Source organism: Trachemys scripta, chromosome 1, assembly GCF_013100865.1.
Source record: "Trachemys scripta elegans isolate TJP31775 chromosome 1, CAS_Tse_1.0, whole genome shotgun sequence".
NCBI classification, from domain to species: domain Eukaryota; kingdom Metazoa; phylum Chordata; order Testudines; family Emydidae; genus Trachemys; species Trachemys scripta.
In genome coordinates, this window is record NC_048298.1 from 140,131,928 (window position 1) to 140,146,498 (window position 14,571).

Consider the following 14,571-nt stretch of genomic DNA (forward strand, 5'->3'; position numbering starts at 1 on the left):
TTGGGCTGCGGGGCTGTTTCATTGCTGTTTGGAATTCTGGGCTCGGGCTGGAGCCCAAGCTCTTGGACCCTCCCATCCCGCAGGGTTCCAGAGCTCAGGTTCCAGCCAGAGCCCGGAAGTCTACACAGCAAAGAAACAGCCCCGCAGCCCAAGCCCTGCAAGCCCAAGTCGGCTGGCACAGACCCACCGTGGGTCTTTTTTTTGTTGTGTAGACATAGCCAAAGAGCCTTAGCTAGTCCTTGTTGGTATCTTGAACTCTCTCCTCCAGTTTAAAAGAAACAAACAAACAAAAACAACCCCACACTCGAATGGCTCCATTCCCCATATTTAGTACCAATTACCATTACATCAGGGAAGGCTGAGGGTTATGTGCACAGATATTTGTTCCCCAGACATCTCCTTCACAAGTGGGTTTATGCAGCATGGCCTAGCCTGCCATTTCTCCATATTTGAATCACTCCTCTCATTGGTTTTGACTCACTGAGTCAGCAGAGCAGTCTGGACTATACTGCCAGCCTGCTGATGACAGTTAACCCTCTGTTCCCCTGGCACCCTAACTGGGATGAGGGGGATGTATCTGTGTGGCCTAATCTAGTCCTCCATTTTAGGATTGCTTTCTCTGTTTTTTATTTTTCATAATATGCAGCAAAGTGACCTAGCCCACACTGCTAATCTGTCAGTACCAATAGATCTTTTGTTTTCTGTTTGGCCTCTCATAGGTCAGTGTAGTCTAATCCAGACTGCCTTCTTACCATACCTGCTGATTGCTTTTCTTAACAATCAGCCTAGCCAATACTGTCAGCCTGCATGTGCCAGTAGACCACCAAAAAAGTTGAACTATTCAGGTTGAGGTGCATCTGCTTCCACTTCCCCTTCATGCCAGATCAGCCTACCCTGCCATCTTATTGAATCTGACAGCAGCTTTCATCGAAGTGCTATTGCTGAGTGTCTAGTTCTTATGCCATCAACCTGACAGCTTCAGAGGACTATGCATCTGCACTAAAATGTCAGCATCAAGGGAGGAGAGTGCGCCATTTTGTTGCAAGATGTAAAACCAATTCAGCAAAGCTTTAAAGCACACACAGCATTATTTCACGAGATTCCAGCATGAATGCTCATGCCCAACTCTGGTCTTCATCATTGCTATCATCCCCTACATTTTTTAAGATTTTTTGTTTGTTTGCGAGGAGTAGGGGGGTGGTATGAGGGAGAGCATTCCTGTTTCTTCTGGAGGCAAATCATAGACTGGGACACTAGCAATAGATGTAGCTATCTACCAAATTCTTTTCTATAGAAAGATGGAAAATCTTGGGATTCCCTCATACCAGTGGTTCTGGCTTTGCTGTAAGTCTTTTCAATTTTGTTCTACAATAAGTGAATAAGTAAAAGTACTTTGCCAGGAGATTGCTTAATCATTCATAATGTTTATTAGTCAGGCCATATAACTTCTCAGTTTATGCATTTGGTGGTGGAATTGGAGAGGCTATCAGTGCTCTGAGCAGCTCCACTTGATGGCTGTACATTGTAAAGCTAGAGGGTGTGTGTGTGTGTGTCTTTTTGTTTTTTAAAAAAGAGGAGAGTCTGTGCTTGGAAGATGAAGAAAAATAACCCAATTATAATAGATCATGGAGCATCAGGTGCCTGCTTCAGAGAAGAAAAATGACAGGAATGTAAATAAATTTTAATCGTAACTGTCTCTTTTTAAAGAAATTATCCTCCCCTGTTCTGTGAACTCTTCTTGTTGCTTCCTAGTTCACTGAAGATATCTATTGCAGTCTGACAAATACCAGAAGCCTCATTGCAGCCTATCCTGTTTGTTGCATCACAGAATAATGAACATTTATTTGAAAAAAGTTGCAAATGCAAATTATTAACAAAGTTAAAAATTGCAGTTTGAAAACAGACCTTCCTCTTACTTGCTGAGCCCTGATTTTATCCCCTTAAGGTTCTGAGTATGCCTTTACTATATTTGATTTAATCATTAATTCCAGTGTGCAGGTTAGTGACTGTTGCAGGATAGATATGTAGTCTTGAAGTCATGAATAGTAGTATTGGCAAGCAAATTAACCTTTTAAAGAGATATTGTTGAATAAAGAATAATTTATATATTTAAAAATTCATTACTAATGTTAAAATTGGAACAATTTATAATGTCTAGTTTACTTTTCAGCTATTGATGCTGTTTCCTTTTTTGCATTTCAACTATAATTCTTTGGTTGTACTGTAAATTGGTTTCTAGATAATCTTATTTTGACTCATGCGCTAGCACATTGTAGCAATATTTAGCTTTTCATATGACTTTGGGAATCAAATCAAATTGTGGTGGGTGGGACGTTTCCATTGACACAGTAAACATTTCTGATAAAATATGTTTTACCAAACCATACATTTTAATAAATAATGACATTGTTTTTATTTAAAATATTTGTAATTTTTAAATAATTATGTGGATTTTGTTAATTCAAGATCTTAATTTAACTAAAAGTAAGTGTAAGTGTGTGTGTGTGTGTGTGTGTGTGTGTTTTAAATAAATACATCATGCACTAATAAATCCTAACAGTGATACAGAACACAGGGGTAACTAAAGAAATATTATACTCCTTATTGTAGAATAATATCAGGTCGTAATTAGAAGGAAACACCATGGAAAGAGGTTAGGAAAATCTTAATATTCGTTCCTAATAGATTCTAAAATGACACCCCTTTCTTCCATGTATCAATAAGCTTGTGTCAAGCAGACTATTTATCCATCTCTGGTTCTGAGTGCGTGTTCGGGTAGATGGCTGACCAGTGCATTGGACGGGGAGACTTGAGAGGCTTTGAGAATTATTCCTGTGTGAAAACTCATATATAAGGATTCCATTCTTGCATATACGACTGTTTGGCAAAGAGGAAAGGGAATGGAACAAAGTAAAAGCTTCTGTGGAACTTCATAACAAAAATAAATGGTGGCTGAGATGCCATGGAAAATTTGATATTGTTTCTGTAAATCATCTCTCATATTAATATCTTTAAATTACATCCCTATTCTTGAAAATGTTTGCAAATTTAGCCCAGTTAATTTGTTTAGTTACACGATAATTTTCTGTAATGTTTATTTTTTTATAGAAGATGTTTACACTTCCTGCTACTTGTGTATGCTACTGAATGCTGCTAGTGAATGTTGCCCCCTGTATTTTATGTTCTAGTTTGAAGCTGCTTGGGTGCTGACAAACATTGCCTCTGGAAATTCCCATCAGACTCGGATTGTGATTCAAGCAGGAGCTGTCCCTATCTTCATAGAGCTTCTCAGCTCAGAGTTTGAAGATGTACAGGAGCAGGTAAAAAACAACAGTGATATCTTTGAGTCTTCCTAGACAAGGGAGCAGGAGCTAACCTAGCAAGAGTATCAGATGTTTCTGGAGGGAGGGATGAATTGGGAAGAGAGTTCTGTATAATTGCCTGTCTCTGTGATAGATGTGGTAACTTGCTAGCATATGCAGTTGTGACTGCCCCTCTTACTTTTTCAAAATGGTATATTTGACAGTCATATACCTATTGTCAATGGGTGAATATATGTCATCTCTAAAAATGGATAACACTTTCCTACCTTCCAAGGAGGTTATATTGCTTTGTATTTAAATCGGTACTTTAGAAATGTACAGTATTGATCATTGTATTTCTTCTGTAGGAGTGAGTAACATTAACCAGTGTTTGCTGTGTATCTATTACATGTCTTAAGAGAAACATTCTGAAACAGAATACAACTTTAAGGAGTTAGTAGTTCTCTTTGTAGGATGAGACTAAAATGGAATAATACAGCATTCAATCTTTATTCTGTACATGACAGTTAAGTATTCTCCAGACTAAATTAATATATTTAAAGTCTATAAAGGGCCATTATGATCATCTAGCTTGACTTCATGCATAACGTCGGCCAAAAATTTCACTCAGTTATTTCTGCATCAAGCCCATAACTTGTGTTTGAGCTAGAGCATATATTTTAGAAAGACATCCAATCTTGATTTGAAGACTTCAGGTCATGGTGAATCCACCACATATCTTGATAGGTTGTGCCATTAGTTAATTACTCTATTTTAAAAATGTGCACCTTATCTCTAGACCAAATTGATCAAACTTCAGCTTCCAGACATTGGATGTTATTTCTTTGTCTTCTCAATTAAAAAGTCTTCTATCTTCCCATGTAGCAACTTATAGACAGTGATCAAGTAACCTCTTAACCATCTCTTGGGTAAGTTATATAGATCAAATTTTCCCAATTCTTTCACTATAGTGTATGTTTTCCCACCCTCAAATAATTTGTCCCTTTTCTGAACCTTTTCTAATTTTTTAAAATTCTTTGTGATTTGAGATCTGGACATGATTGCAGTAATGGTCTCTCACCAATGCTGTATACAGAGGTGATACCACTTCCCTTCTTATACTTGATATTTCTTTGCTTATTATATCCAAGAATTGAATGAAACCTTTTAGCTACAGTATCTCACTGGGAGCTCATGTTCAGCTGATTATCCACCATGACCCATTGTTCTTTTCAGAGTCCACAGTTTACCAGGATACAGTTCTCCATTATGTAAGTGTCACCTACTTTCTGTTTTTCCTAGATGTATGACACTGCATTTGTCTGTATTAAAATGCATGTTCAAAAAATGAGCCCATTTTGTCAAGTGATACAGATCACTTTGTATAACTGACCTGTTCTTATTATAGATGGTGTTGGTAGTACTGCTTATAATTAAGGTTGCCTAACACTTTCCATTAGAAGACCCTCTTTCCAGTTGCTTACAGCTTTCCAGACTTAAGCTGGGCTAAAAAAATTTCATGCTAGAAGGCTATCTCCAGCTGAATTATTCTGGAAAGTTTCAGGTAAAACAATGTAGCTGATTCAGAGAACAAGATTAGGGAAAATGTTATGTTAAAAATCCTTATAACCATTTCATTGAAAAACTCTCGTGCCTCCTGTTTTTTGAGCAATGACTGGAAATTTGATGGGGAGTCCACCCTAATGTCAGGCCTGTGCCTTCTGTTGTCCCTGTGAAAATCCACCCAGATTTGGCTAAGTTGTAAGCCTTTGAAAATCAGTTTGCACATACTCAGAGGTTTGTTAGAGGCTAATGGCATTATTTTCCAAAATTCCATCTTCGCTAGCATTCGCCACGCCTATAGAGCAGTTTAGCGTACTACATCCCAGACCTGTAGGCTGAGCAGGACCTTCCCTGCAATTGTTACTCGTCTCCTATGCTTTCAGTGCCACCCCAGCTGGCACTCAAGCACCAGGGAGGAAGAGAAATCACTCTGATACATATGCAGAGAGATAAGTGGGGGTGATAGATGAGGATAGGGGGACCAGGCAGGAGTTAGCAGAGTGTAGGGAGTACAGGGAGCAGAGAATGTGACAGAAGTTGTTGGGGAAGTGGTGTGGGCAGAGAAGTATGGGACAAAATGATTTATAGCCACTAGAGCAAACACCCATCCAGAACTTGGAATTGAACCAGGATTCTTGAGTTTCTACACGTCTCGGAACATAAGAACATAAAAACGGCCACACTGGGTCAGACCAATGATCCATTTAGCCCAGTATCCTGCCTTTAAACAGTGGCCATTGCCAGATACTTCAAGGAGAATGAACAGAACAGGACAATTATCGAGTGATCCATCCCCTGTCATCCATTCTAAGCATCTGGCAGTCAGAGGCTTAGAGATACCCAGAGCATGGGGTTGCATCCCTGACTATCTTGGCTTAATAGGCATTGATGGACCTATCCTCCCTGAACTTAGCTCATTCTTTATTTAATCCAGTTATAGTTTTGATCTTCACAACATCCCCAAGCAATGAGTTCCACACATTGACTGTGTGTTATGTAAAGAAGTATTTCCTTCTGTTTGATTTAAATCTGCTACTTATTAATTTCATTGGATGACCCCTGGTTCGTGTGTTACATGAAGGGGTAAATAACACTTCCCTACTCACTTTCTCCACACCGTTCATAATTGTATAAACCTCTATCATATTCCCTTTAATAATCTCTTCTATAAATTGAACAGTCTCAATCTATTTAATCTCTCCTCATATGGAAGCTGTTCCATACCCTTAATCATTTTTGTTCCTCTTCTTTGTACTTTTTCCAATTCTAATGTATCTTTTTTTGAGATGAGGTAATGAGAACTGCATGCAGTATGCAAGATGTGGGTGTACCATGGATTTATATAGTGTCATTATAATATTTTTTGTCTTATTATATATCCCTTTCCTAATGGTTCTAACATTGGTTTTTGTTTTTTTTTTTTTGAATGCCACTGCACATTGAATGGATGTTTTCAGAGAATTATCCACAATGACGGCAACATCTCTTTTTTTGAGTGGTAATAGCTAATTCAGGCCCCATCACTTTGTATGTACAGTTGGGATTATGTTTTCCAATGTGCATTATTTTGCATTTATCAACATTGAATTTCATTTACCATTTTGTTGTTCAGTCACCCAGTTTTGTGAAATCCCTTTGTAACTCTTCACAGCCTGCTTTGGATTTAACTATCTTGAGAAATTTTACATCATTTGCAAACTTTGCCACCTCACTATTTACCCCTTTTTCCAGATCATTTATGAGTATGTTGAACAGCACAGGTCCCAGTACAGATCCCTGGGGGACACCACTATTTACCTCTTTCCATTCTGGAACTGAACGACAGGGGATGGAGCTTATGTTATATTATGTTGTTAGCCGGTATCTGTGAGACCCTTTGGTAAAGCCTCTCATATCCGTCTCTTGTGGCTGGTGAGAACAGCCTACTAGTGTTACCACTTATTCTGTTAGCTCAAATGATACCGATCTGTGCTGTGGGTCTAAAGGTCCTAACCCTGCTGATGACCTGTGCAGAAATCATTGTTTCAGCATAGTGGAACTTTTGGTGGTGGTGGTGGTGGGGTTCAGTTTACTTAAACAACAACAACCCCTAAACAACCACCCCCACACACACACTAAGGAAACTACCAACCAAAAACTGGACACCATATTCCAGTAACAGCTGCACTAGTGCCAAATACAGAAGTAATACAATCTTTCTACTCAAGATTCACCTATTTATCCATCCAAGCATTGTATTTGCCTTTTTGGCTACAGCATCACTCTTCCAAATCATTGACTGTTAAATAGTGTAGAATGAAGAGCCGATCTCTGAGCGACCCCACTAAAAAGCACATGTGCTTCTAGATGATTTCCCAGTTACAGTTACACTTTGAAACCTATCAGTTAGCTAGTTTTCATCCACACTGACTTTGTATTCTTCTAGTTTTTTAATCAGAATGCTGTGTGGTACCAAGTCAGCTGCCTTACAAAAAACTGCTGCATGGACACCAGGGTGTATTTGATTTAAATCATGATTTAAATCACTAGTCAGGAAGACTTGATTTAATCATGGATTTCTACATAGAAGTGCATGCTTGTTGGTTGTTATAACCTTAATACATATTCTTCACAACTCAGAAGTAGATGTAGGTTTCATTTTTAGACGGTACATACTATACATTTTTAAAGTGATTTATTTTGGAAACTTTTCAGATTAGTTTTACAGCTATACCAGAAAATGAATCATTGTTTGGTTATTTCATTTACAAAAGGTAATTGAAGCAGATAGTTATGAAGTCACTGGGAGGTGAACTATCTCCAATTCGCTAATCATTAATATTTAGATAATTTTCTTGCCATGCTGTGTTAGGAGAAGAACATCACCAGACAGACATTTAAATTGTTTTTTTAAACTAAAACAATAATTCAGCAACTATGGGGTAGGCAGAGTAAAGGCATATATGTTAAGAGCGCTTATTTTGGCATTGCTGAAAGGGCAGTGTTAAGTTTGCATAGGCAATCTTAACTGTGCATTTCCTGGTTTTCAGAAGTTTGAGTTTTGCTCGATTCAATGTTCTGAACAGAGATGACATACTACCAAAAAAAAAAAAAAAATTGGATTTTTTTGATAAATGCTTTTTGAGGGAAAAACTAAGACACATTATAGCTCAAAGATATCTCATTATGGAATAGGGATTATAAATTCTAATTCTATAGTATGAGAATATATTCATGTAATGTTTAAAAAAAGTTTTGTAAATGAGTTCCAATAGTTCATGGAATAGGGACCCAATCTTATGGGGTTCCAGGGGCTTCTGTAGAGATTATTTAGGTTAATCTTTCTATCTATCCAATGGGTAGAAGTGCTCAGTTTAGAAGAGAACATCAGAGATGCTTAATTTTGCAGTTCTCAAACTGTGGATTTGTGTCTCCAGAGATAACATGCTTGTTAACAGCAAAAATGTTTTTAAATAAATAAATAATATATAGAGGTGAGAGATAACAGACCTCAACCCTATTGTCCCTCTGCAATTTGTGTACACAGAGTCAATCCCTTACCTCTCTCTAAAAGTGCAAAGTTTCAAAAAGTTCAATGAATAGAAGATTGTTGTGGGCGGAATAGATCTGGACAAGGAGAAGAAGTCTGGAGATAAATGTGAGAAGGGAGGGACAGGCAGTAGAAACAAAAGTGAAAATGTTTGAGCAGCATATTCCAGAAGTCTTGAGATCTTTCTGAGTGTAGCCTTCATTGATTTCAGATCTACCATACTATTCTCTCACTAGAAGGGAAAACTTATAATGGCAGCAGGCCATAAAAGAGACCCAGTTTGGGAATAAGAACCATTCAAGAAATATAGGTTTGCTGATGATGTTTTAAAGAGAGTCACACCAGTGAACTGGTGGAAGTCACTTAAGCACTTGGATTCAGAGAGACTGTTGAAGTGATAATCTCACTTTTAACAGCAGTAGTTTCTTCTGCCAGTGTAGAAAGAATATTTTCTTCCTTTGCAACCCATTTACTTTCACCTACAGGGTTCTGTCTGTCACTATTAAAGGAGAAAAGGGGTGTGTGTGTGGGGGGGAGATTTATAACAGACAACTTGTAGCAAGCAACATGAGTTACATCTATAGTTATATACATAACATGTCTTGTATCTCTGCAGATCCTAGCTCAAATGGCCCAAAGCCTACCCTACCGACACCCTCCTGAGGCGCACCAAATTTCAAAAGAATCTGACACAGCATGTCAGTCTGAGGACTTAGGTCGATCTAGAGACAGCAGTTGTGATGGAACCTTAGCTATAGTGGTGCAGCTGTGACACTGTAATAATAGCAGAGACATCTCAGCCCCAAAGAGCTCACAGTCTAAGTGAATTGGTGCATGTGTGCAGGGTTTGTGTATGAATTGGGATGTACTGGCAGCACTGGGGCTGCTGGGGATTTTGGATGCACTGGCAGAGATATGGGGTACAGGAAGATGGGGATGCAGGGTGATTAGGGTGCATTGGAAGAGCTGTGGAATTCAGGGGGCTGGGGTGCACTGGCAGAGCTGCGGGTGACAAGCCTCCCTCACCTAAGACCCCAACCTCTCTCCCCTTCTCTACCACCCCATCCCCATGTATCTCTATCTCCATAAACGTCCCTTATCTTGCTGCAGCCTCAAATCCACTTCCTCCAGTACCTCTCCCTTCCCAGGAAGCATTCACATGTCTTAATTATTTCCCCAAATACTTGGATTTCATCCCTGCGCAAAATAAAATTGACGCACGTGACTCATAAATTGTGACAACCTCCAGCAAAAAGCAACAGAGGGTCCTGTGGCACCTTTGAGACTAACTTTCTGTTAGTCTCAAAGGTGCCACAGGACCCTCTGTTGCTTTTTACAGATTCAGACTAACACGGCTACCCCTCTGATACTTAACCTCCAGCAACTTAGTCCAAAACTCCTTTTGTTTTAGGTGGGGGCTTGTCATTAACTTCTTCTTAGTTATGTTAATTGAAAGGAGAGTTCACAGCCATCTATCTCAATTAGATCAGTAATTCATCCAATCATTAATACCTATCAGTTTAACAATACAAGGGAGCGGAAGGAAACCGGTTTTACGGGGGAGGAGCTGTAACCCATGGTCAAATGACCCCAGATGTAGATCACTTATCCTACCCCACACTTTTGAGGAACACCAAATTTCAGAACAATCTGCGTAACTGTTCGGATTTTAGAGCACTTACAAGAATCACCTTTAAAGTATATAAAATGGCAGGAATGGAAATGCTCTAGCTGTTTTTCTGTATTAGCACATGTACACTGTGAAAATGAACGTTTTCTTAAACACCATTCTCAGTGTGGGTCCCCCAAAGATTTAGCAGGCGCCATGTATTATCTTGTGTAAACCTCAACAGGTTTGAGACCATTTTGACCTGCATCACATTAATAGTTGGATTTCTACCTCTGCACAAAAAACCCCACATAGAAACTTTTGGAAAATGGCTGGGGGAGAAGGGGGCCGTATATCTCCGCAACCCCAAACTCAAATGACCCCAAATTTGGGTCACTAACCCTACCCTTCACTTGCCTGAGGCACACAAAATTCAAAGGAAACCGATCAAGCATGTCAATTAGAGAACTTAGAAAGGGCAACCTTTAAACAGAGATCATGATGCAACATTAACTATAGTGGCAGGACAACCTGTTTAATTATAGGCAGGCCTGTTTTCCATTGTTAAATATTGGCACAATATTAGCATTCTTCTAGTCCTTTGGAATTTCCCCAGTATTCCAAAACTTAATGAAAATCAATAGAATCATAAAATATCAGGGTTGGAAGGGACCTCAAGAGGTCATCTAATCCAACCCCCTGCTCAAAGCAGGACCAATTCCCAACTAAATCATCCCAGCCAGGGCTTTGTCAAGCCGGGCCTTAAAAACCTCCAACGAAGGAGACTCCACCACCTCCCTAGGTAACGCATTCCAGTGTTTCACCACCCTCCTAGTGAAATAGTTTTTCCTAATATCCAACCTGGACCTCCCCCACTGCAACTCGAAACCATTGCTCCTTGTTCTGTCTTCTGCCACCACTGAGAACAGCCGAACTCCATCCTCTTTGGAACCCCCCTTCAGGTAGTTGAAGGCTGCTATCAAATCCCCCCTCATTCTTCTCTTCTGGAGACTAAACAATCCCAGTTCCCTCAGCCTCTCTTCATAAGTCATGTGTTCCAGCCCCCTAATCATTTTTGTTGCCCTCCGTTGGACTCTTTCCAATTTTTCCACATCCTTGTAGTGTGGGGCCCAAAACTGGACACAGTATTCCAGATGAGGCCTCACCAATGTCGAATAAAGGGGAACGATCACGTCCCTCAATCTGCTGGCAATGCCCCTACTTATACAGCCCAAAATGCCGTTAGCCTTCTTGGCAACAAGAGCACACTGTTGACTCATATCCAGCTTCTCGTCCACTGTGACCCCTAGGTCCTTTTCTGCAGAACTGCTACCTAGCCATTCGGTCCCTAGTCTGTAGCAGTGCATGGGATTCTTCCGTCCTAAGTGCAGGACTCTGCACTTGTCCTTGTTGAACCTCATCAGGTTTTTTTTGGCCCAATCCTCTAATTTGTCTAGGTCCCTCTGTATCCGATCCCTACCCTCTAGTGTATCTACCAGGCCTCTAGTTTAGTGTCCTCTGCAAACTTGCTGAGAATGCAGTCCACACCATCCTCCAGATCATTAATAAAGATATTAAACAATACCAGCCCCAGGACCGACCCTTGGGGCACTCCGCTTGAAACCGGCTGCCAACTAGACATGGAACCATTGATCACTACCCGTTGAGCCCGACGATCTAGCCAGCTTTCTATCCACCTTACAGTCCATTCATCCAGCCCATACTTCTTTAACTTGGCGGCAAGAATACTGTGGGAGACCGTATCAAAAGCTTTGCTAAAGTCAAGGAATAACACATCCACTGCTTTCCCCTCATCCACAGAGCCAGTTATCTCATCATAGAAGGCAATTAGGTTAGTCAGGCATGACTTCCCCTTCGTGAATCCATGCTGACTGTTCCTGATCACTTTCCTCTCCTCTAAATGTTTCATAATTGATTCCTTGAGGACCTGCTCCATGATTTTTCCAGGGACTGAGGTGAGGCTGACTGGCATGTAGTTCCTCAGATCCTCCTTCTTCCCTTTTTTAAAGATGGGCACTACATTAGCCTTTTTCCAGTCATCTGGGACCTCCCCCGATCGCCATGAGTTTTCAAAAATAATGGCTAATGGCTCTGCAATCTCACCCGCCAACTCCTTTAGCACCCTTGGATGCAGCGCATCTGGCCCCATGGACTTGTGCACGTCCAGTTTTTCTAAATAGTCCCGAACCACTTCTTTCTCCACAGAGGGCTGGCCACCTTCTCCCCATACTTTACTGCCCAGTGCAGCAATCTGGGGGCTGACCTTGTTCGTGAAGACAGAGGCAAAAAAAGCATTGAGTACATTAGCTTTTTCCACATCCTCGGTCACTAGGTTGCCTCCCTCATTCAGTAAGGGGCCCACACTTTCCTTGACTTTCTTCTTGTTGCTAACATACCTGAAGAAACCCTTCTTGTTACTCTTAACATCTCTTGCTAATTGCAACTCCATGTGTGATTTGGCCTTCCTGATTTCACTCCTGCATGCCTGAGCAATATTTTTATACTCCTCCCTGGTCATTTGTCCAATCTTCCACTTCTTGTAAGCTTCTTTTTTGCGTTTAAGATCAGCAAGGATTTCACTGTTTAGCCAAGCTGGTCGCCTGCCATATTTACTATTCTTTCTACTCATCGGGATGGTTTGTTCCTGCAACCGCAATAAGGATTCTTTAAAATACAGCCAGCTCTCCTGGACCCCTTTGCCCTTCATGTTATTCTCCCAGGGGATCCTGCCAATCTGTTCCCTGAGGGAGTCAAAGTCTGCTTTTCTGAAGTCCAGGGTCCGTATTCTGCTGCTCTCCTTTCTTCCTTGTGTCAGGATCCTGAACTAGACCATCTCATGGTCACTGCCTCCCAGGTTCCCATCCACTTTTGCTTCCCCTACTAATTCTTCCCTGTTTGTGAGCAGCAGGTCAAGAAAAGCTCTGCCCCTAGTTGGTTCCTCCAGCACTTGCACCAGGAAATTGTCCCCTACACTTTCCAAAAACTTCCTGGATTGTCTGTGCACCGCTGTATTGCTCTCCCAGCAGATATCAGGGTGATTAAAGTCTCCCATGAGAACCAGGGCCTGCGATCTAGCAACTTCTGCTAGTTGCCAGAAGAAAGCCTCGTCCACCTCATCCCCCTGGTCTGGTGGTCTATAGCAGACTCCAACCACGACATCACCCTTGTTGCTCACACTTCTCAACTTTATCCAGAGACTCTCAGGTTTTTCTGCAGTTTCATACCGGAGCTCTGAGCAGTCATACTGCTCTCTTACATACAACGCAATTCCCCCACATTTTCTGCCCTGCCTGTCCTTCCTGAACAGTTTATATCCATCCATGACAGTACTCCAGTCATGTGAGTTATCCCACCAAGTCTCTGTTATTCCAATCACATCATAGTTCCCTGACTGTGCCAGGACTTCCAGTTCTCCCTGCTTGTTTCCCAGGCTTCTTGCATTTGTGTATAGGCACTTAAGATAACTCATCGATCGTCCCTCTTTCTCAGCATGAGACAGGAGCCCTCCCCTCTTGCGCTCTCCTGCTTGTGCTTCCTCCCAGGATCCCATTTCCCCACTTAGCTCAGGGCTTTGGTCTCCTTCCCCCGGTGAACCTAGTTTAAAGCCCTCCTCACTAGGTTAGCCAGCCTGCTGGCGAAGATGCTCTTCCCTCTCTTCGTTAGGTGGAGCCCGTCTCTGCCTAGCACTCCTCCTTCTTGGAACACCATCCCATGGTCAAAGAATCCAAAGCCTTCTCTTCGACACCACCTGCGTAGCCATTCGTTGGCTTCCACGATTCGACGGTCTCTATCTCGGCCTTTTCCTTGCATAGGGAGGATGGACGAGAACACCACTTGCGCCTCAAACTCCTTTATCCTTCTTCCCAGAGCCACGTAGTCTGCAGTGATCCGCTCAAGGTCATTCTTGGCAGTATCATTGGTGCCCACGTGGAGAAGCAGGAAGGGGTAGCCATCCGAGGGCTTGAGTCTCGGCAGTCTCTCCGTCACATCGTGTATCCTAGCTCCTGGCAAGCAGCAGACCTCTCGGTTTTCCCGGTCGGGGCGGCAGATAGATGACTCAGTCCCCCTGAGGAGGGAGTCCCCGACCACCATCACCCTCCTCCTCCTCTTGGGAGTGGTGGTCGTGGAACCCCCATCCCTAGGACAGTGCATCTTTTGCCTTCCAATCGGTGGAGTATCCTTCTGCTCCCTTCCCTCAGATGGGTCATCTAGTCCACTCTCTGCATTAGTACCTGTAGAGAGAACATGGAAACGATTGCTCACCTGTATCTCCATTGCTGGTGCATGGACGCTTCTCTTTCTCCTTCTGGAGGTCACATGCTGCCAAACCTCTTCACAATCCTTCTGTCCCTGCTGCGCCTGCTCTGAATCTTCAGAACATTGCGGCCGTAGAAGCATCTCCTGACGTCTGTCCAGGAAATCTTCATTTTCCCTTATGCAACGCAGAGTCGATACTCGTTTCTCCAGACCTCGAATCTTCTCTTCCAATATGGAGACCAGCTTGCACTTTGTACAGACAAAGTCGCTTCTGTCCTGTGGAAGAAAGA

At 41.8% G+C, this 14,571-nt stretch overlaps 1 protein-coding gene across 9 annotated transcripts in view; it reads left to right on the top strand.

Moving 5' to 3' along the window:
- Window positions 1–14,571, top strand: part of KPNA1 (karyopherin subunit alpha 1) — a 145,777-nt gene that overhangs the window by 43,658 nt on the left and 87,548 nt on the right. For all 9 annotated transcript variants that reach the window (XR_004647882.1, XR_004647883.1, XM_034787719.1 and 6 more), the window contains one exon: window positions 3,189–3,320. Coding sequence is in view for 7 of the 9 variants with exons in the window: in XM_034787719.1 (XP_034643610.1) it covers window positions 3,189–3,320 (132 nt within the window). In the remaining 2 variants the exon portion in view is untranslated. The remainder of the gene's footprint in view (window positions 1–3,188; window positions 3,321–14,571) is intronic.